Raw genomic sequence first — 23,688 nt, forward strand, 5'->3', positions numbered from 1 at the left:
GGAACAAATGTGTGCACGCATGTAGGAGAACAATAACAAGACAGAGGAAACAGGACAACAGAAAAAAGCTGAGTGATAAAAATTGGTCTGGAAAGAGTGAAAGAAGAAAGAGGGGGTAATGGAGATGGGGTGAGGATTGAAGGCTGTGGGCTGGAGGAGGGACGGGTAAAAGACAGAAAGAAACGGGAAGGGGAGGGAATCAGAGGGAAGGAGGGAGGCAACAACACAGACATCTGGAAAGGATTGAGGGGGAAAGCAAGAGAGAGAGACAGAGAGAGAGTTCTGTTAACAGAAGGGGAAAAAAGAGAGGATAAACAAACCCAGATGGAAAGCTAAATACAGAAAGTCATTACATTTATCTAGCAAGTTAAAAATCAAGGAACTTATTTACGAGAGAGAGAGAGAAAGAGGGGAGAGAAAAACAAAGAGTCTAAAAGCGGAGGAGAATACAAAGAAGAAGAGAGGAAAGGGAAGAGGCCAGCTGGTAGATGTCAGTTTCCAACCCAAAAGAATATTTTAAGAGGAAAACGAAGTAAAGAACTTAAACCGGGGTCAACAGAGTCAGGAGTCAAGAAGAGGACCGTGAAAAAGAGAAGATTTTTGATCAACCTGTGAAACCCAGCTTCCAGGTAAAGTCCATTTGAACAGCAGATGTTTGCACAAATTATGCAGATACTCAATATTGTGTATGAAGGCTTTGATTGAAGGCGACTGTCCAGGTTCCTTCATTAATACTCTGCCTCGACATTAGCAAGCTACTCATACCAGCCCAACTTCCATTAAGTCCCATGTTCAAGGCCAGTGTTTTCAATGGTTGCTTATTTCATCACTAATAATCGCTACATATTTTGTTTTCATTTATTCGCATGGAAATATTTACTTTATGTAGTTTCTTCACCTTCCCTGTGCAAAACATGTTCCATTTGTAGTTCTGTTCCCTCTGGCATAGAGTGAGGGACACAAAATGTCTTAAATTTAAAAAGCACCAAAGTGTCAAAGAGAAATTTCAAAACTAGAAAGGGTAACATTTTCTGAAGAAAATGTGTGTGCTTGCTTCAGTTTGAAATGAATTCATTAGAAAGAGTTTAAATGTCTTAAAAATTTGATTATTTTGAGCTTAAGCAATTTATTTGTTAGTCAAATGTCCTGTGCTAGTCAATACATTGAAGAATAGATAATAATGTTTTAAAAAGTAGTATCAGTATGAGCAGTTGTAAAAGTAGTAGTAGTAATATCAGCAGTAGTAGGACTAAAAGTATATGGACTAAAAGTAGTAATGGTAGTAATAGTAGCTTTTTAGTTCAGTTCATTTGACAAAGACAAGAAGCAGGATTAGCCTACCGTATAGCTTGTTCATCAAGGATAACAATAAAGTCACAGACTTATTTCCATTGTGGTCCTTGATATCAGTAGCAAATATAACACAAGTGCTAGGCTAGGCAATAAACAACAACAATCAGTACCACAGTATCTACAAATTAAACAAATACAATAAAAAAAATACAATAAAAATGTAATACAGTTGTAAAAGCAGCAACAGTAGCAACAGTAATAGTAATAGTGCAGTAGTAGTAGTAGTAGTAGCATTAGTAGTTGTAGTAGTAGGTGTACAAGCACTTATAGTAGTAGCGGTATTAGTTTAAGTAGCAGTAATAGCAGTAGTAGTAACTGTGATAGTAGCCCCGTTGGGACTGACACAACACTGCGTGGGGTGTCAGTCCCGGGTCCCTGCATTAAAAACCTAGCATGTAGATGGAACAGAAAATTTCAGGGGTACCGGGCAAGGTTTACAAATCGAATTTTGCCAATCTGACAAGCTTTCTGGATTCCTTGAACCCTTATCTGTTAAGTGGGTGGATCATATTGTGTGAAAGTATTTGCAATAAAGTATAAAATCTCACCTTTGTGTGGCTTGTCCTAGTTGTTTTCAAATTGATATCTTAAAAATGGCTACCACTTTTCTTCTACGCTTCTTCCCTGTGCGGCGAGCTGGAAAATGTCCTTTGCTGCACCCTCTGGCCGCTGGAAAAAACACCCGTTGCATCCTGTTTCATCAGAGCTAATCTGTTGTTTAGGGGCCAGAGGGGGCAGCAACGAGCATGTTTTCCAGCTCGCCGCACAGGGAAGAGGCGTAGAAGAAAAGTGGCAGCCATTTTTAAGATATCCATGGGATATCTTAGATATCCAAGGGACCAGGGACTGACACCCCATGCAGTGTTGTGTCAGTCCCAACGGGGCTACTGTGATAGTAGTAGTAGAAGCAAGTAATAGCAGAAGTTGTGGTGGTAGCAGCAGTAGGTGTATTAGTAACAGCAGTAGCAGTAGTAGTAGAATCTATAACACTTTTAGTAGTATTTGTAGTTAGTAGGACATATCTAGGTGATATACAGTGGTTGCTAGGGTGTTACTAGGTGGTTGCTAGGCTGTAATAGGCGGTTGCTAGGGTGTTTCTAGGTGGTTGCTAGGGATGCATTAAGTGGTAACTAGGGTGTTTCTAGTGGTTGCTAGGGTGTTACTAGGTGGTTCCTAGGTGATTACTTATACCACGTAGGTGGTCACTAAGTTATTGCAATCACAGGACAGCCCATAATAACAGTGCACAGCACATAACAACCATTGCACAGCCCATAATAATCAGTACACAGCCCACAGCAATCAGAGACCACCCCATAATAACCAATACCTAGACCATAGCAGTCACAGGACAGCCCATAATAAGAGTGCGAAGCCATAAAAGCCACAGGACAGCCCATACTAACCAGTACCCAACACATAGAGACCATGATAACCTGAAAGCAGTTTTCAGCTCCAGAACCAGCTCATAATAACTAGTACTAAGTTTGAGAGTAGTAAAAGACAACACAGAAAGAGAGTGAGAAAGAAACAGAGTGAGAGTTGAGTTGAGTGTGTGTGGTGTATGTTTCTGTATACATGTGCATATCTTTGTGTGGGGAGGTTGACACGTGTGTGTGTGTGTGTGTGTGTGTGTGTGTGTGTGTGTAGGTGTGTGTGTGTGTGTGTGTGTGTGTGTGTGTGTGTGTGTGTTGAGTAGCAGTAATACTTGTAGTAGTAGCAGTTGTAACAGTAGTAGTAGTAGCAGAAGTACTACTTATGAAAAAGAGTAAGAGTGAAAGGAAGTGTGAAAGCAAGAGTGAAAGACTAAAAGAGTGAAAGACTAACGAAAATGAAAGAATGGTTAAGAGTGAAAGAAAGTAAAAGAATTAGAATGAAAGCAAGTGAAAGAGTGAAAGACAGAGTGAAAGCCAGTGCAAGTCTATAGAAACAGCTAGAGTGGTGTAGAGTGACTGCTCAAACTAAAGAAGCTGCAGCAGCCAATCAGAACAGCAAGATACAGAGCTAATTTGTCTATTGAAAGCGGATTCGATCACCCATTCTAACAGAGCAGAACATTCCACCAGCGGTGTGTATTACAAAATAATTTGACATAAAAGTTGAAATATCTCAAAAAGTATAAATAGTATCAAAGTTTTGAATAGAAGCACGCTATTCCCAAATATGCTGAACATTTTAAAGTTTGAACGGCATCATTAGCCGGCTACTCATCTCTCTGGCCACTCCTCAAAGCTATTTTTGCATTTACAAAGATGTAGCCTAGTTGAAATAAAGACAAAACAACAAAAAGTAGGCAACGATACCGTAGTAGAGTGACGACTGGATAGGCAGCTGGCTACATTTGTCTGTGCCTATTGGCAACCATGGGACCTAGGATTGTCGCTCCTAAAAAACTTGATCAGAAGGAAATCAGTGTCTCAATTATGAAATTAGGCCAAGTGATTCACTCTTCAGTTATAAAACGCTATATGTTAAGCTTCATTATCCCACTCCTGACGCAAATTTTGAATGAACTGAGAAGGCGCTCAGCTCACACTAAATACGCACAGCTGGCACTGTGTTCAAACAAACTAGACATGTCAGTTATTACTTCTGATATTATTTTACCTCAGACACACGGCTAGGCTCTGCTCTGGGTCAGTCGGCTCTCTGATATTGTTCCTCATGATGCCAGCTGTTCCAACAGTGAAAACAGTAAGGAACAGTAGCAGTAGAAGTAGTAGCAGTAGTTGTATCAGAAGTAGCGCTGAACAATAATAAAATAGTGAAAGAGTTAAAGAAAGAGTGAAAGCAAGATAGGTCAGTCGGTTACACAGGTCAACGAGTTACACAGGTAAGTCAGGTCATTAGTTAGACAGGTTAGTCAGTTAGACAGGTGATTAGTTACACAGTTGTTTAATTAGACAGTCTGTTAGACAAGTCGTTAGACAGGTCAGTCAGATAGACAGGTCAGTCAGATAGACAGGTGGTCAGTTAGAGGGGTGATTAGTTAGACAGGTAGTTAGACAGCTCACTCAGACAAGTGGTCAGTTAGGTGATCGGTTAGACAGGTAGGTAGACAGATCAGAGTCTTAGGCCATAGGAATAACATAATTACTTTTAAGGCATTGGTGGGTCTATATCCTGAGTACATCATCAATCTTTTAACGCCATATGAGCCAGAGCTCAGCCTGAGGCTCTCTCATGCTGACCTTACACTAGACAATATTTGAGGTGATTTCACAGTTTTAGACAAAATTTCATAGTCGTAATAAAATCACGGCAGTTGCTGCTCTCCCATCACCACAATCGTTAGGTGGAAAAGTCGGAGCCGTCTTAAGCAGTCTGTTTCTGTTTCTTGGCTGACATCAGCACCTGTAGTGACAGGTGACAAGGCTCTACAGTACAGACAGACAGAGTAGTAAACATGGCGATGCCGGCGGGGAAGCGCAAGTCCCGGTTCGAACGCGAGGAGAAACTGGTCTAGGTGTGGAGAGAACGAGAGTTTATCTTTCTTTATCTCTTTCTCTGCATGTTGTGTGTGTGTAGATGGTGGAGGGGGGGGGATGTTGTAGCTTCATTCATACTCAAACATCATAGTCCATTATCAGTGTTTTGAGCCTGTATAATCCTTCACATGCACTGAAAACCTGTGAGATGCAAGAAAGGAACTACCACCAAGTCTTTTAATGTGTGATGCTGCATGATTCTCAGTCTTAACAGAATCTTAAAATGTGAGCACCTCTAGGACTAAAAACTCATGACTTGAGACTGTTGTTAAATGTGGGAGTGTGTCAGACTAAATGTCTTCTAATGTATGGTAGGCATTAGTCATTCCCCACTATGGTTTAGTGCATGCATACCTCAGGATTTTGGTTGGTGCTGGGAGGAGGGTAAATGAGTTGTGCCTTGAGCTATGCTGTGAGTCACACTTTTGCCCTGCCACTGGATTGGTCATGGTAAATGGCTCAGGCCCCACTTATAGCAGTATAATTAGGTCTTCCAAGCAGGGGAGGGAGCTTCCTTCCTGTCAGCAGCTGGACTTCCTGTGTGGGGTCAGTAGGCAATGTGAGGACCACTCAGTCAAAGGCTGACTTTATACTGCAAATATGCTCATGTACACACACACACACATACACCCGAACTCTCACCACAGGAAACAGAAACACACCATAAAAGCCATAAAAGATACCACCCCCAATCAATTACTTTTACCACACTAAACCACATGCAACCACAAACACACTAGATACTTGACAACTTCCACCACACAGTACATCCCATAGTACCTGTGCCATGGCAAATATTTCAAGAATGAACTAAGTCATCGTTCAAACATGATAATTTGGCCTCTCATTCTTTTCCATTTTCCTCTCTTTCTCTCACAGGATGTCAGCATCTCGAAAGTGTCTGTGCTGTGTCAAGTATCTGATGTTTGTCTTTAACCTCATCTTCTGGGTTAGTATTTGTACACCTTAGACCTAAGTGGTATTTGCTCATAATATTATCATGTACTAAGAAAAATACACCATGTTTGAGATTTCTCTCTGGCTTCTTCAAAACCTTAACAAATCTAGTCTAAGTCAAGAACTGTACTTAAGAACAGTTTTTCAGAGGTACTCGTACTCGTACATTTTCATTTTAGGGAACTTTCTATTTCTACTGTACTGCATTTAAAGCCAGATATCCTTTTTTTACAAACTGGCCGGTCCATGTATACATGTACCACACTGTCCATAAATGTACAAATTCACTGGTACATGTGTGCGTATCACAACGTCGGGTAATGTACAAATTGACCGGTTTGTGTGTACATTGACCGCTTTTTAAACCGTAACATATATTATAGCAGCCTTGGATTCGACTTGCTTGGAACCTGATCCTTTGCTGTTTTACTGGTTTCACTGGACCACAAACTAAAAATCAAGCCCATGGGTTAGTTGATAACCTATTACACAAATATGTAACCCTTATTTTTCACCCAACTTCAGGCAGCACGTCTGTCAAATCTCCTTTGTCCTACTCCAGTCCTTTTTGCAATAATGGAAAGATCCACTCCACAAGAAGAAAAACTATTCCTGCCTCCAAATTCTCCATCCTTTTCAAATTGTGGACATGCATGCGAAGTGAAAAGTTTGAATACTATGCTCCCTGCATACTAGTGTACTAGTGTAGGAATGATGCAAAGAGTTGTGATACAGGTTTGAGATTAAAGTACAATACTGTGTTTTTCCTAAAAAGCTTGGAGGTTGTGGCTTGTTTGGCGTAGGGGTCTGGCTGTCCTTCACGCAGGCAGAGTTTTCCTCTCTGCCACTGTCCTTCCCCTCCCTCTCAGCCGCCAATCTGCTGTTAGTCGCAGGCGGTATCACCATGGTGACCGGCTTCCTGGGCTGTCTTGGCGCCCTGAAGGAGCAGCGCTGCCTACTGATCACGGTGAGAAGTCCAGGGAACGGGAGCCAATACAGGAACATAAATGGTGGCTCATACAGACAGACACAGACAGAGAACTGCAGATAATTTGTTGTTAATGGAATAAAATATGTCAAGGATGATAATGTAGGTTCTTACAGTTTGAATGTTATATAAAGATACTTTTACAAACTATTTACACATACTTTATTCACCAACTTTCTTCCATGTCCTCTCTTTCTGCAGTTCTTTGTGATCCTTTTGCTCTTGGTCCTGACAGAAGTAACTCTAGTGTTGGTCATACACATCTTCCACGAGAAGGTGAGCCGACCATCTACACCCCCACCATGCCTACAGCTGTAAGGAAACTAAGCACTTTTGCTTAAGTCCAGTAATTCTGAACATAATAGAAGGATCTCGAAGGATATCTATACAGTAATGTGTAGAGATTCAGAACTCGCTATTTGTGTGTGTGTGTGTGTGTGTGTGTGTGTGTGTGTGTGTGTGTGTGTGTGTATATATACATACAGTGTTGCTAAGTAGGACCAAGATCCCCTGTGCATTTGTTGTATCCGGTGAAGTGATTCTTGAGGTGATTTCATATCCATGTATGTAATATAAGGGATTTTTTTATTCATTGTGTTGACATACTGAGATTGAAAGGATTAATTCAGGAAACGATGTCCAGCATTTTTTTTTATCACCTGTTTGTTTGAACTGTACATTCTGCATAATTCAATCTTGTGTTGTGAGTCAGAATGTTAATAAACTCAACTCAGTCAGTATGTTATATTACTCATTCACACATAAAAAAACAAACAATAAAATCAATTCAATGAATTTCCTTGTCTCTTTTCTGCATTCTCTTCTTCTTAGCTGGACTCCAAAGCACAAGGTGAGTTAAAGGAAGGGATGAAGACTTACACAAGTGAGGATGGACTGAGGAAATCCTGGGACAATGTCCAGAAAATGGTGAGGAGTGTTTGGTCCCATGATCAAACTACACATGCCTTCTTGTCTCATGTTTATACATGACTGGCTGTATGCAACCAAATACCTGAGCAATTTCAGTATAATTTGGGTTTCCCTGTATGTCCCGGTCTGTATGTGTTAAAAACTAACTCACTCTCTGTCCCAGTTCAAGTGCTGCGGAGTAACGGACAAAACAGATTGGTTTGATGTGCTGAATGGAACACTGCCCTCATCCTGCTGCTCTGTTGGGACAAATCAATGTGTTGACGGATGGAGCGAGGTTAGTCTGCTTCTCAAATATAAGGGGTGGGGGGGGGGGGGGGGGGGTCGGGAGGGCAAAGAGTCTAGAGGGATCAAAGTTCAGCTAGTTATGCACAAGATGTTTCCAAGCTGCCCGGTTCTCTCCAACCGAATCCAGATTTGTTCCAGATGTGCGAGTGTGTGTGAATGCCTTCACATGTTAAAGCATGCTAGGAATGGCCCATACTATGACAACGCAATTTATTTTTACAGCTATGTACTTTCAATTTTCAACACCATTTCTCATACTTTCTTTACTCGTGTTCTTATTCCTTTCTTTCCAACACTTCCCCTACCACAATTGCTCTGTCTCTGTCTGTCCTCTGCAGCCATGTTACCAGAAGGCCAGGCAGTGGCTCTTAGAAAACATCCCCTCAGTCCTGGTATTTGGAGTCTGTATTGGCATCGTGCAGGTAGTTGACTTTGTCATTTATTTATATCTGTGCCAAATACAGTTTTGTTGCGCTTATTATGAGTACTCTCATATTTCTAGTTTAATGTACATACTGGAAAATGACAACCCCTACATTTTTTTCTTTCAACCACTTCAGGCAGTGCACTTTGATGCTGTCAAAGGATTGGATTTTCATTGGTCTTTGAAATTTTAGGGACATGGCTAATTTTGCAGAATGTCAAAACTTAATGTCAATTTCAATGTCATTTCTACTATTGACAACTATTCATTTCATGGCATAATTATAATTTATTTTACCTGTGCCTTTTCTTCCCTGGTCAGATCCTGGCCCTGGCTTTCTCGCTGCTGATGTACTGCCAAATTTTGGGTGCTGAAAAGTACTTGGACTGATTCCGTTCACAAGCTCCTGGATGGGAATGCTTATTATGGATTGCTCTGGGATCTGAAAATACCACCAACCTGATCCAAATTTTCAAAAACATTCAATCCAGACTGATAAACATTGGATTAAAAAAACCCTAAATATGCTCTCTGAGAGAACCAGGATTTATCCCTGTGGTCAGCATTGACTGCTCAGAAAAATCATGGCAGAGTGGAAATTTGAATAAATCTAGAGGAGAGCAAGAGGGAAATAAGGTAAACTGCACTAAAACCAATGACTGCTTCCAAAAGTGCCCAGTTTTTTTTCCTTGCTGCATGAAATTTGAACAGATCTTTTTAGATATTTGAATAGATCTAACAGATGGTTAAGAGAAAAATAACTTAAACTGCACTACATTCAAATGTTTCCCTACTGGCAAAGTGACCCAAGGCTTTAGCCCTTGTTACATGATGCTCCCAACAAGAACACATTTATTGTAACACACAAATGGCTTTTCCTGACTGTTGTGCCAATCATTTTTCTTTCCAGTGCCTCTTCTAGCACATTCCCATGAATTGTAGTTGAGTAATTATCTAGCACACTACAAAGCAACTCTGCTTCAACGATGTGCAGTCTGTCAATTTTAGGTTAGGGGCTAGCAAAGAGCTTGATTTGGAAGTTTGTTCATCTATGGTAATTTTGTCCAAATATATATTATAATAGCATTTAGATAATCTTTTTAAGTGAACATGAACATGAAATTATTTGGATTATCTGTAGTGCAAATCCCAAAACACTCTCCAAAACCAGGGAACAAGTAAATATTAACCTAATGTACTTTTAGCTAACCTTTTCCTGTAAATCTAAATAAGGGTTTTTGATGGACTCAACAAATAAACATGTATTAGTATGCATACCACATGCATACTAATACATGTTTATTTGTTGAGTGACAGATGACATAAATGAATGCACATAATGTAAAACACGACACTCTAAATGTATGAATCTGTGGTTATGAATGTGTTGGGACTTCATTCAAATAAAAATGTAGCACATTGTTCTCTAAGTGGTGGGAACCATGCCTCCAGAGCTAACAGGGTTTTAAGTTTTCATTTGGGAAATTATTTGATATTAAAACTTATTTTTGGTTAGACACTGTAACCTTTAAAATATAGGATACATGAAATTTGATTTGTGGAAATAGACCAAATTACTCCTTTAAATTAGAGAAATATCGCTCAAATTCACATCTAGAACTGTCATTTCATTGAGTAAATTGTTGTTTTTGGCCTGTATGTTAGCAGGGTAAGACTAGTATGAAAATAGTCTTTCAGTCCTGAAGTGAGCAAAAACCACAGACCACACAAATATCTTTCTTATAAATACTTTCATAGAAAACAATGTTTAAAAAATCTCAAAAACATATACATCATTCGCAGACAATAAATACAGAATTAGTCAAACTTTGTTCTTGTATCCTAGTGTTAAAAACCCTTAGTGGATGTCTCTTTTGTTGCATTCTCATTATCCACTCTTTATGACTAAATGAACAGTAAGTTAATGCACTTCTTTGCACTGAGACAAGTTCATGTAAATATGTAAAACAATGAAAAGACAAGTACACAGCTCACCATATCTCTCGACTGCTTTGGAACCATCAATGTGCGTAGAGCAGTGTATATGAACAAACTTGAATCAGAAGTGTACAACTCACTCCAACAGTCAGTAAAGGTGGCTTTGTAAAAAAAAAACTTTTAAATACATGGTAAAAAGTGCATGTGTGGATACTCAAGTCACGAGTATACAGCTCACCACCAAGTGAAAATGGCTTTGTAACAAACCATCTTTATGAGTCAACATTCTATGTCCTTAAAGGGGATTTAGGTTGAGGATTTTAGGAAGGCTATCTGATTAATCATGCAAGGACATTTATTCTAGTACAACTTCAAACTGTTTTACAGTTTTTTGAGATACTGGATGCAGAGGTTGTTTGCCATTTGTTATCACTGTTAGTGTAAGTCAAGGTAAAAAACATTTCTCGGAAAAACCACCAGAATTATATTCCAGTTTTCCTGAGTGTTTCATAACTTAGTGTACTATAGAGAAAGGATTGAATATAGAGGTGTAATGATTAACCAATTTGAATCAACCTGCAGGGCTCAGTGTCTAAAATATGGCTGCATTGATTCAAACAGTTTGTATCAGGCAAAAGTTGAGAGGGAATCACAGCTAAATAACACCAAACCCAAATCTGTGTAAAGCCTGACATCTAATGGTATCTAATGGTTACTCTTTAAGTGTGGCAATATGCAAAACTTGCTGAGCAGCAGTGAAATATACAGGAGCTCCACTTGCCAAACAGCAACAAACAGTGCTCCACTTGCCCAACTGCACTGTCAAAATTGATTACTGAAGCCATTGCATATGTAAACATAGCAGCAAAGCATTATTAATAAACAATGGCCTGTTTGAAAGGGTTATTTTGAGTTGACTGATTTTAATTTTTCACCATCAACAAATGAGATTCCAAAAAGGATGTTATCGTGGTCATCAAAATGACCATAGTATAGTAGAAGTAAAATGGATTTTTTAGTGCAGTTTGCAGTAAACCGTATTGTATCATATTGCACTGTATCATATTGCATCAAGACAGGGCTGAATTGAATCACACTGAATTGTTGGCTGCTTAAAATCTTGATACATTGAATAGTTGATTCGGTGCATTGAATAGTTAATTCCATATTGAGATTGGTATCGAATCAGTCTCAGAAGAAGAGATACACAACCCTAATGAAATATGATTTTTCAGAGAAATACTTTGAGTTGACCTGGATAGCTAACACATTGCTAATAGCCTCTGCCTCCTATACCTCAAAAATCAAAACCTCTGGTGAAAGCGCTTTCTGATGGACTGAACGGACTCTCATATCATGATGAATCAGAGAGGCTTCGGTAATTTACTCCTTTAACAATCCAGCTGAGATGCTCTGGGAATGGTGTTCTGTCTAGGAAGGCAGAGTGAGGCCCATCTCTCTCATGATCCAGATGTCAGTGTTGGCCAGTGTTGGGAGGTAGAGTGGTGGAGTGGAATTAAAAGATGCCTGGGAGCTCTGAGCACTCAATCGTACTCCAAAGCCTCCTCCAAATGTACAGCATTCTCCTGAAGATTAAAAAATACGGTTAGTGATAAAGGTGAAAGGAGGTAGATAATAAATGTGGAAAGAAAATGATGAGCATCAAGGGTCCACAGACGATCAATGTGCTCTGCCCTTATTTTGGGAATGTTGGGTTATGTCCTCGGACATAAGGGCCTACATACATGTCAATCAGTGGAATAATACCAGCTGATACTTGAATGGGTCTAACGGTGCATAACTGGCATGACTGAACATTTGCAGATAGATTACAATCAATTCTGTTAGAAGGTATGTGATTAAGTGTCAATTATGCACAACCAAAAACCCAAAAAATAAAAATATCCTCAAAAGCTGGCTTGATGTTTACGAGTCAAATAGGAAATTCTTTCACCATTTCAGGTATGACAAAATCAGGTGCGTGCCACATAAAATAACTTTTCATAAGCAGTTACGATTTAGGCACTCAAAAATCTCTCACCCGGTGAAAACAGGTTGAATCCCTTCTCACAAAATCTGGATGTGGGAGGTCATGCAATATCTCCAGCTGTAGAAACTTAAATATACTCTGACGGCTAAGAGATGCAGTGTTTCCCATACAGAAGCACAAAATCAAAAGTTGGTCAATGCAGAGAAATTGATCTAGATCGATCTCTAATGCGCCTGATGTCACATCACGTCATGTTTGTCATTTGGAGATGCACAGACAGCAGACCAGCAGCACTGAACTCAATCCACAGAGTCTCCCGGTGTGAAAACAAAAGTGAAACTTAATATTCCACCATTTGCTGAACTTGCCTGTGTTTGTAAACAGTAACCCGATAACACATCTTCTGCTGCCCTACAAACATTAACCGTAGATAACGTATAGCCCACCTTGTGGTATTTAAGTAACGTTAGTGGAATTATTTAACCGATAACTGTGTTGCAGTGCTTCAGTGCATTGTATCAAATTGAACTGAACTGAACTGAACACACACACTGTGGCTCTGTACAGGATTTGTGCTCGTTTTCAACATCACACAAATACGTGAAATGAACATGAACTCTGAAACAATTTACATGCAATTTACGGGCTGTGGACACGTATGATGGGAAAATAACGTTTCTCCACCACAAACTGAATTACGTTACCCTGCAACAAATTGAAATACGTTCCTCCGCCATGAATTGAATTACGTTCCAAAGGTTGGCTAACGGTTAAGTTTAGGCAAGCAAAACAAGTTTGGTTAAGGTTAGGGTTAAGGTAATGGTTAGGTTTAGGCAAGTAAAACAACTTGGTTAAGGTTTGGGTTAAGGTTATGGTTAGGCAACTAAAACAACTTGGTTAATGTTAGGAAAGGGCTTGGTCATGGTTAAATAAGAAAAACGTTCGTTAAAAATGAAAACGCGACTTACAGTTGAAATGTCCTTTGTATACGCTGGGAATGTTTATAGTCGTGTCTCCTTCACGTAAGCGTGCTGGCAATACGTAATTTTGACACTTTACACTCTACCAACACGTAATTTGCTGTCAACAAGTCATGTTCCTTTCACATTTTTCTGTGAGATCAGGTTGCTTTTTTTCCCTAAATTTCATTTTTCCTTTTAAGTCATTACTGCCAAATTGGAAACTGTGTTTGTATATGATGCATATGTCCTGTAAACATAATAGAAAATTCAAAAAGTCCCTCACCCATCCACCTTGGCTTTTGACCCAGGGGGCAAAAGTCTCCATGTAGCATTCTGCGTAGCCCTGCATACGTTGGGTGCCCATGGCAGTCACCATCCGCCGCGACACCTCCATGGTGACGGCAACACGCCGCAGTGTTGGACTCGATGTCGCCGGCAAGGCTGGTGCTGCCTCCACCACACGGTTGTTGAAGGTGTCTAGGAGCTTGGCGAAGGATGGATAGGAAAGACGGGACAGCGTGGAGCGCAGGAAGGGGTCTGACTGGATCTGATGAAATGAGCAGTATAGGCAATGTGAGTCAATTGGACACTGGCAATAATATCAATATTTTACACATGCACATGAACAAAGCTACGGAGCCCCTAAGGGGACATGGAGGAGAAAAAACTAGACTGAAGAAAAAAAACAATAGTAGGGGGAGAAAAAAATATAGATGGAGAAAAAAAAAAACATACTTTTGCGTTCTCTCGCAAAAGCATTGCTTTCTCCCGAGAAACTTTGGCGTTCTCCCGAGAAACTTTTGCATTCTCTCGCAAAAGTATTGCGTTCTCTGAGAAACTTTTAGTGTGGATGAATCCCCCTACTATTTTTTTTTTCTTCCATCTAGTTTTTTTTCTCCCCCATGTCGCCTTAGGGGCTCCGTACAAAGCTCTGTCCTTGAATCTTAAAATTTGTGATGCGTTTGCTGTCTTGTGTTTATATCCATCTTTATGTCTGTTGTTGCCCTGTGGGAGAGAGAGAGGGGGATGACATGCGACAGGTCCTGGATTAAATATCTCAACAGTACCAATGGCAATGATTACAAGGGGAAAAAAACTAAGAATTTGGGGTATTTTTAACATTTCAGTCCACACCTACTCCTGGTTTTATCCGAAAACAGATACAAATAATTTGCTTGTTTGAATTAATACAGATACAAAGGCAAATAGTAGCATCTCTTCGCCATCTTTGTCTCTCTCGTCCCTTTGGTTTCCTTTGGCATCACAGAACAGCCGGGGCTGTTCTGTGATGCCATTGTGATGCCATTGTGATCTGTGATCCATTGTGATGCCATTGGTGGCTCTGTGTTTGGAGCCACCAATGTCTGAAAGTTGCATAGTGCAGCTTTAAAAACACCTTGCGATGAACCTTCCTACCTTGGAGTTGATGGCATCTCCCTCCATGGAGAGCACCTGGACGAGTTGTCGCACCACCTCCTCTTTGTCACAAGCTGCTAAGAGAAAGAAGCGATGGCTTTACACTCATCCGTAAAGCCAGGACCAACAGCAATGTGCGTGTTTTGTTCTTATCTGTGTTTGTGTGCAGTCACCAGGGGGAGGCTGGGCTGGGGGACTGGGCAGGCGGACTGGGGACTTTATGCTGGTGGACCTCAGGGCGATCTTTCCCAGCCTCTCTGCCACCTCCTTATAGAACTCAGGAGGGTGGTCTAAAACATGGACATGAACATTTATGAAATAATTATATGAAAAATACAGAAATATACAGTATATAAATGAGTATATAAATTGTTAAATAATACTCACGTCAGTACTCAAAATTACATGACATGCATTTCATTTTACATTTCATAATGACCAGTGTTGTTTCCAAATGGCACTTTTCAAAAAACTAACTTCATAATTAAACTTTTCCAAATTAAACATTTCTGTTTGGCTCTTCTTTTCCCCTTTTTCATTCATAGGTTTCTGTCCTGGAATGCCAATAGAGCAGATTTGAACAAACAAAAGAGAGGGAGAGAGAGAGAGAGAGGGAGAGAGAGAGCAAGAGCGAGAGAGAGAGAGCGAGAGAGAGAATTTATAGATAGCAAATTTGAGTAAACTATTGATCCTCACTGCAACACACTTACCGTGAGCTGAAGACAGCTAAACTAAGAGGCTTGCTTACAAACTGTACCAAACTACAGTCTACCAGAAACTTTAGTGTGACTCATTCCCTCCCCTCTTTCAAAGTTCTGGATTTGAATCCTATAATGGAGAAGCTTACTGGGAGAGAAGGCGGTTGGCACGGGCTCTGGCTCTTTGTTGATGGACAGAGTGGAAGGCCTCTGAGGACGAGACTCGGGGTTGTCTTTCTCCTTATCCTTCTCAAACCTTTTCCTGAAAAACTTAGAGAGCTGCTTCTTAAACTTCTTTTTGTCCAGCTTTCTCTGCTGCTTCTTCTCACCGTCCTCTTCTTCTGATGTAGACGAGGGAGACACGACATCATCCTGTGGGAGCAAGCTTTACATGTTCAAAACACATTGTTGACAACTATAAGTTACTTATGTTAAATACAACAATGTAAATATGACTTACAAGTGCCCCCCCTACCAAAGTTCAACATCACTTTAACATTCTTGAGAAACTGTCCTTACTTCGAGTTGGTCTCTGATGTGTGACAGGCCAGGGCTAATGCCGTTTGGCCGGCTGTCCTTGTTATTGTCTTTGTGATCTTGGCCCGGGTCTTTGGCAGGACGACGTCTGGCGCTGGGACGAGGCAGCCGCTTCATTAATTCCTTGAAGCCACCCTTCTTCTCATCTGCTGAACTGACATCTTCATCCTGAGAATCCAACCCATCCTTGGCTTTTGGCCGTAGCTTGACACTAGCATGGGAAAGCGTTGAGATGAAAGGTATAAGAGTGATGAGAAACATAATACAGACAAAAGATGAAGAGTGTAACAAAGATCAAAGAAGTAACGAGAGGTTAGGCTTGAGCGATATCCGAAATTTTATATCGCGATATACGATATTGTCGCGGGGCGGGGCAGTTTTTCTTTTTTTGTTTTGTTTTAGTCCTTTTTTCCCAGGTTTTTTTGGGGGGTTATTTTATGTTATTTCTTCCAAATTACATAATAATAATAATAATAATAATAATAATAATTATTATTATTATTATTATTATTATTATTATTATTATAATAATAATAATAATAATAATTATTATTATTATTATTATTATTATTATTATTATTATTATTATTATTAACAGCCTAGAAATTTGATCTTACTATTCAAGCATTGGAGGACACAATGGTCATTTGGTATAATTTGCTCATTCCTGCTATTTCCAGAAAAACGTGCCGATTGTGGAAAAGGGAACCCACTTGAATTAAAAAGACAAATTTTTCACTTCAAGTATGATTTTTATTTATTATTTTATTATCCTACCACTAGTAGATTATAGGTTTATAAGTGCAAAAGCTCGAACAATTGTGATCTAAGCAACACATGGTGCCATGGCCAGGAGGGGTGGGGAACGTTTTTTTTTTTTTTGTTATCTCTCCTATGTGACGTAAATTCGGTCCTACTTTTACACCTAGGAGTAAAAGATATTCAATAAACATCCAAACATTTAAGAGTTTGAAAATATTTAGGTACTAACTAGTTAGGAGTGGAAGGATATATTGCATTTCTGCAATGATACAGAATTACTACGACGTTATCGGCTGAACAGGGACTGAATAATGTAACCGGCACTGTCCATGAACACATTAGTCCTCTGACAGAGAGAAATTCATCCATTAGTGTTGAAATGAAAGTTATAGAGCACATGAATCTATTATTTATTGTCCTCCTCTGATTTCATCATGGGAGACAGTTATGCATATGGGCCCAGGTGAGAAGTAACAGAAATAAACATGGTATAACAGAGAAGACCAAAAATAGGATGCTGTCCAAGACTAGGAATAATATTTCAATATTATTTGTTGGATCCAGCACCCAGTTTGAGTTTGGCAAGTTGATTTGAGTATTCTGTTAAAGATTTAAACCTGCAATAAGCAATATCAGACCTTATAAAACCTGCAATAACCTGCAATAAGCGATATCAGACCTGATAACCAATCCTGAAACTAACGTATGCTATTTGGAGATTTCATTGAGGCATAATGATATAAACCAACATCCACACACGTGGGCCAGCTGTGTTGCTGTTTTCACCTCTTTTCTAAAGCTTGTGGTCAAATTCCGCTCCGGAACAAAGCTCCTCCCGGTCCATTCAGTAGCTCTTTAGCTAATTTTTTTAAAACTAGCTTGGCTCCTCCCTTGCTCCTCCCTAGCCTGGCTCCTCCCTTGCTCATAATGGCGGAATCGAGCGAGTAAACTTATTAAACTAGTAAACTTCACTACCTCTTCACTTGTCATTGTGGGACATGTAACCTTCAGTGGGAGAAAAATCTGTCAAAGCAGGCCGGTAACCGGTGATACTACTCCGTACGTTTAGCTTAGCTATTATCCTTTATGCACGGTCCTTCACTAGGTTTGTCCTTTGGGGCTTCCGTAGTCCAGTAGCTTTGCTGTGCTTTATTTACAAATGTTTTGCGGTTTCTGTCACCCACTAGTGGTCGGAAAATCGCTTATTGCAGCTTTAATAGAGAGACGAGACAGGAAACAGGAAGAAGATTCGATAGTAGAAGGTGAGAGTGCTCAGTTACATTACTTGTATTTGTTGTGATCTCTGTAAGCACCTCCAACCCTGCCAGGCCTCTCTGCCTGGGGGAGGGAGAGGGACTGGTGGAGGAAGGCTTTGAGCACCAGATGAGTCTCGGTCTTGATCTCCAGCAGAGAGATAGAAGAGACAGAGGCAGAGGGATGTAGACCCGCAGCTTCTGACATCACTAACAGAAAGGGAAACAGAGTGACACAGTTCAACACAAACTCATTTTCTTATTCCATGTTGTTTTAAGAAGCACCGCCCTCAAAAGGACATAGCAAGAGTATCTATTAGGCTAAGCATAGAATGACAGGTTTACACAGGTGTATACTAGGGATGGGACGATATGCTCATCTCACGATACGATTCGATATGCGATATGGGGTACATGATACAACCACGATACGCGATATGGGGTACATGATACAACCACTATACAGTGTAATAAATAAAAATTCAATGACAACAAAGTATGGCGGCGCAGAATTATGTTTATTTCTGAGCCACAAATCTTTCTAGTGATGCCATTGGCACACATGGAATGTAAACAACTTAAAAATGTTGCTACAAGTTTTTGACCTCTCGATGGAGAGCTTGTGAAATTGTGATGGCAATTTGCGATTACTACAGCACAATAAAATGTAGCTAATATCGCAATTCATTTTTCTGCCCCACAATACGCATTATCACATTTTTGTATTGCAATATATTGAATTTCAGTATATGGTCCCATCCCTAGTGTAGTATACATTGCAGCTGACTAGAGCTGAACAATGAATCAAAAAAAACAAATTGAAATCGCAAATAGAGATAGACAGATAGACAGATAGATAGATAAATACTTTATTCATCCCCTTGGGGAAATTCAGGTGTCCAGTAGCTCACACAATCTGTATTAACATATAACTATAGATTAGAGACAATACACAATAAAAGAAGGTAATGCAGCATGCACAGGGTTAAAAACCAAAATTACTTAAAAGCAAAGAGTCATATAAATAAATAAATAAATGAAAAAAAGGTGCCAAAAGTGCAATTTCGTTGCAGTATTTGTTTTGTCCGAATTTGTGAACAAGGTTTTTTCGAGCTGCAGGTAATCTTTGGTCCATGAATCATCATATTCAAACTCAGTAAATCCTGCACACTGACTTTTTTTTTTTTTTAACAAAATCACTTTTCTTTAAATAATTTTAATTTTAAAATTTATGACAAAAAAACTTTCGCAATTCGATTGACCATGGGAAGGCAGCACACCTAATAAAGACACCTGCTTATTGCTTACGGGAGTCCATCAAGTATGACAACAATAATGAATTCCAGAGCTCAAATATGTTAGCCCACAGTTTGGTCTGTATTACAGACGCATCTGTTTATCATTGAAAGAAGAAAGAAAGAGTTTGTCCAGCTCCCTATCAGTGAAGCAACACCAAAATAAATCTCCACAAACTATAAATTGGAAAACATTGAAAAGCTGAGTTTGACAGTAATGATTTTCTGGGGATAAGGGGGATGTTTGATCTCATTTGGCTGTATGAATTCAGATAAATATGCTATGAACCCACAAGTCAGTCTCATTAATTGACAGTTGAGCAGTTCCAAGCTTTCCATCAGTATGTTATCACAGGTCAGATCCTTGGTTCTCTCTGCTTTCTAGCTTGAAAGAGAGCAGTTCATGTTCATACATAATGATTGGACCAGCCCAAGTTCTATCAGTAAGCTATGTGACTTCTTAACCTAATTCCCCTTTAAATTACAACAACACTGTTGTAAAGAGAGATCATATGAATGTTTTGACTATCAGTGCAGATCTGTCACAGTCCATCTGAACCACTGTCTAACAAAAGGCTTAGATGCCATGTTCAACTAATGCCAGTTTGGGGAAGAGAACGACACACACACGCACACGCACACGCACACACACACACACACACGCGCACACAACCTGGACAATCCAGTCAGTCAACATTTTCCTTACTCAGTATTAGGGCTGCACGATTATGGCTAAAATGATAATCACGATTATTTTGCTCGATATTGTGATCACGATTATTTATCACAATTATTCATCCATTTTGTTTTATTGCACTTGAGCATTTTAAGTTAACCGAAATGCCTTCTCATTCATAATGTATTTTATAAACCTATAAATAAAAAAAACATTCAAATGTACAAATCTTTGGATCTGTGATTCTGGTGCACCGGGTCCGTTGTTTTTTTTCCGGGAACATCACCTCTGTAGCCTTTGGGCATTTGTATTCTAAGACACTTGTTTTGTAAGAAGTCTATTTGGGTGTTTGTGGGCTTTTATTTTGAAGTTTCCCATAAGGACCCGCGGGAGAATTAGTGTACTACGTTTGCCTGTGTACTGCGTCTCTGGTTGGAGATTAAAAAGGAAATATTTTACCCCGTAACCCGTGCTTCATTGTATACTACACTTGGATCCAAGCTAATGGAAGAGTTTATATGCGCTTTGAAAGGTCAGCGGCAAACTGGGTCAAAATTCAAGTAATTTGAGTTTTGGTTACGTTGACTAACCGTTGCAGCCCTACACCAGAGCAAGCTAAACCCAGCGTGAATAACCGCCCCCGGCCACAATCAATTAATTGTGGAAGCCAATATCGACATCGCGATTAATATACGATTAATTGTGCAGCCCTACTCAGTATACAACTTCACACAAAGTGTTACCTTCAACCTCAATATATTCTTGATGGTGCACACACACTCACCAAAAACACCTTCTATTTCTAAGCAAATCAAAGTTTTTATGGGCACAGAAAAAGACTAACCATCTTCATGGTAGGGTTGGACCATAAAGTCGAAATCAATATACATCATGGTATGGCTCATGTATGCAAAATCACATGTTAATCAAATTAATATTCATTCCATTGAACCAAATGGTAATGCTAGGGGTGATGTCAAACAAAACTGAAATTTTCAAATAATATTCCTTAAAATGTTTCATACCTTTCATACCAGTTTAGACAGCAGGATTGTGTGTCACAATATCCCCAAATCACCATATCATCACGATAACCCTAACCAAGGGGATTAATAAAGTGATATCTTATCTTATCTTACTATTCCACTGAAAGCCAAGCCCTACTTTATGGCTCATGTCTCTTCATGTTTCTGGTAACAACTTGAGGATTTTCATTCAACAGGAATTTACTCACTGGGTAGGCCTATATAGATGTATGGCGTATGCTTACATCTTTTACTCAGATCTATAGTACGTTCATGTCTGGGGATATCAAGGATATTGAGTGCAGAAATTGGAAAACACAAGGGCTACAACATGGTCATGTTTGTTGCAACATGTTAGATAACTATGGAAAATTAACCTGTGAAAATTAACCTGTGAATAGTACTGCAACCTCTGAGTAGCGAAAACCATATATTACCATGGATACATTTCAAAAATAAAGTTATGCAGCAAGTTAGCCACAAGGAAATGCTAATGTGTTCGTATGGGCGGTTCAATCGAAACTACTACTAGCAATAGCTACCACAACTTAATGGCAGATCTGTAACTGTACAGCAACATGACATAGACTAGAGGGAAACTTTATATCTATGTAAAACGACTTTCTATGTAAAATAAGACTCATTTTCAGCCCTAGTCTGCCTACAAATTACTTGACGGAGTAGGTAGGAAGCACCCGGTAACTTCTCGGTAAAGAGGACAAACTCTTCTTACCTGTATCCGTCTGTTTCTCCTCCTCACTGGAATCACTGAGATTTATAGGGACTTCATTCCTGCTTGTGTGCGCAACAGCAAAACTTAATTAAAAACCGATTAGTTAAACGGCATTAACTAATCATAAATTTAAAAAAGTCTTTAAAAGTGATATGCAGTCCGTCCTTAACTAAATTGCCAACAGCGACGCTGTGGATTGAAATAGTTCTTTTCCCCTTTCCTTTTCCTTCTCCTTCTTCTTCTGCTCATTCTGCTTCTGCTCGACTTTCGTCGTCTGGCACCTAACTTTAAGGTGCATTACCACCACCTACTGCTCCGGAGTGATAGCTTGTCTTACCCACAGAAAAAATAAAGGATGTGAACGGACATGTGCTCGAGCACCGACCGGTGCGAAGCCCTATTGTAATGCAACGAATTATTATTAGGGCCCGAGCACCGACCGGTGCGAAGCCCTATTGAAATGCAAGGAATTATTATTATTATTATTATTAGGGCCCGAGCACCGACCGGTGCGAGGACCTATTGTAATGCAAGGAATTATTAGGGCCCGAGCACCGACCGGTGCGAGGACCTATTGTAATGCAAGGAATTATTTTTATTATTAGGGCCCGAGCACCGTCCGGTGCGAGGACCTATTGTATTTCAAGGAATTATTATTATTATTATTATTATTATTAGGGCCCGAGCACCGTCCGGTGCGAGGACCTATTGTATTTCAAGGAATTATTATTATTATTAGGGCCCGAGCACCGACCGGTGTGAGGACCTATTGAAATGCAAGGAATTATTAGGGCCCGAGCACCGTCCGGTGCGAGGACCTATTGTAATACAAGGAATTATTAGGGCCCGAGCACCGACCGGTGCGAGGACCTATTGTATTGCAAGGAATTATTATTATTTTTCTTTGTAAAAAAGAATCGCATTTCACATACGTCAGAAGAGCTGAAAAATTATATATTTTATGGGTCTTGCGCATGGGTGTGGCAAAATGGCTCAATAGCGCCCCCTACAAAATTTCAAATAAGTACTCATCGCTCTACGTTTCACCTACATGTACCAAATTTGGTAGGCACATGTATCATGTCCAGACTTACAAAAAATGTCAATAGATGCCATAGCCTAAACCCAACAGGAAGTCAGCCATTTTGAATTGATTGTGCCATTTTTGTGCGTTTTTGGCCATTTACAGGGTTCATACTTTAACGAACTCCTCCTAGACGGTTAATCGGATCCACCTCAAACTTGCGCAGCGTATATAACAGACCTTGACGATGAAAAATTGTTAAAAGCTTGAGTTTTCCTCGAACGGCGTGGGCGTGGCGAGGCGTCGAATTTCCATGTTTCGCCACGAAACAGGAAGTGCTATGTAACTCCACTGTACATGGTCAAATCTGCCCCAAACTTCACATGTTTGATAAGTGTCACAGTCTGAACACATCTAAAGGCCAATATTCAGTTATAGTCATGGGCGGGGCGTCGCATTTCCATGTTTCGCCACGAAACAGGAAGTGGTTTGTAACTCCACTGTACATGGTCAAGTCTGCCCCAAACTTCACATGTTTGCTAAGTGTCACAGTCTGAACACATCTAAAGGCCAATATTCAGTTATAGTCATGGGCGGGGCGTCGAATTTCCATGTTTCGCCACGAAACAGGAAGTGGTTTGTAACTCCACTGTACATGGTCAAATCTGCCCCAAACTTCACATGTTTGCTAAGTGTCACAGTCTGAACACATCTAAAGGCCAATATTCAGTTATAGTCATGGGCGGGGCGTCGGATTTCCATGTTTCGCCACGAAACAGGAAGTGGTATGTAACTCCGCTGGACGTGGTCAAATCTGGCCCAAACTTCACATGTTTGATAAGTGTCATGGCCTCAAGACATCGACATGGCAATATTCAGTTATAGTCATAGCGCCACCTACTGGCAAAACAGGAAGTGCTTTGTATCTCGGCTGTACGTGGTCTAATCTGC

At 40.0% G+C, this 23,688-nt stretch overlaps 2 protein-coding genes across 4 annotated transcripts; one reads left to right on the forward strand and one right to left on the reverse strand.

The window, feature by feature from the left end:
* The first annotated feature begins 217 nt into the window (after positions 1-217).
* On the forward strand, positions 218-10,170 carry tspan4b (tetraspanin 4b). The gene is made up of 8 exons (XM_071921722.2): positions 218-629; positions 5,721-5,790; positions 6,574-6,765; positions 6,988-7,062; positions 7,618-7,713; positions 7,880-7,993; positions 8,343-8,426; positions 8,750-10,170. Exons 2-8 carry the CDS (start codon positions 5,722-5,724, stop codon positions 8,816-8,818), a joined length of 699 nt encoding a protein of 232 aa, XP_071777823.1. The 5' UTR covers positions 218-629; position 5,721; the 3' UTR covers positions 8,819-10,170.
* Positions 10,171-10,317: 147 nt separating this feature from the next.
* On the reverse strand, positions 10,318-21,951 carry bcl2l12 (BCL2 like 12). 3 transcript variants are annotated; one of them, XM_071921721.2, is made up of 8 exons: positions 21,714-21,951; positions 18,017-18,194; positions 15,952-16,180; positions 15,582-15,804; positions 14,908-15,024; positions 14,735-14,811; positions 13,602-13,865; positions 10,318-11,952 (listed from the first exon to the last, which is right to left on the reverse strand). In XM_071921721.2, the coding sequence occupies exons 2-8, from the start codon at positions 18,190-18,192 to the stop codon at positions 11,911-11,913; spliced, it is 1,128 nt and encodes a 375-aa protein (XP_071777822.1). In that variant the 5' UTR covers positions 18,193-18,194; positions 21,714-21,951; the 3' UTR covers positions 10,318-11,910. The 3 variants fall into 3 exon arrangements, with proteins under 3 accessions (XP_071777822.1, XP_071777821.1, XP_071777820.1); XM_071921720.2 differs by lacking the exon at positions 21,714-21,951 and adding an exon at positions 20,981-21,020 and having other exon boundaries at positions 14,735-14,808; XM_071921719.2 differs by lacking the exon at positions 21,714-21,951 and adding an exon at positions 20,981-21,020.
* Between the last annotated feature and the right edge of the window lie 1,737 nt (positions 21,952-23,688).

The sequence above is a fragment of the Centroberyx gerrardi genome, chromosome 7 (genome assembly GCF_048128805.1).
Source record: "Centroberyx gerrardi isolate f3 chromosome 7, fCenGer3.hap1.cur.20231027, whole genome shotgun sequence".
In the NCBI taxonomy this organism is placed as follows: Eukaryota; Metazoa; Chordata; class Actinopteri; order Beryciformes; family Berycidae; genus Centroberyx; species Centroberyx gerrardi.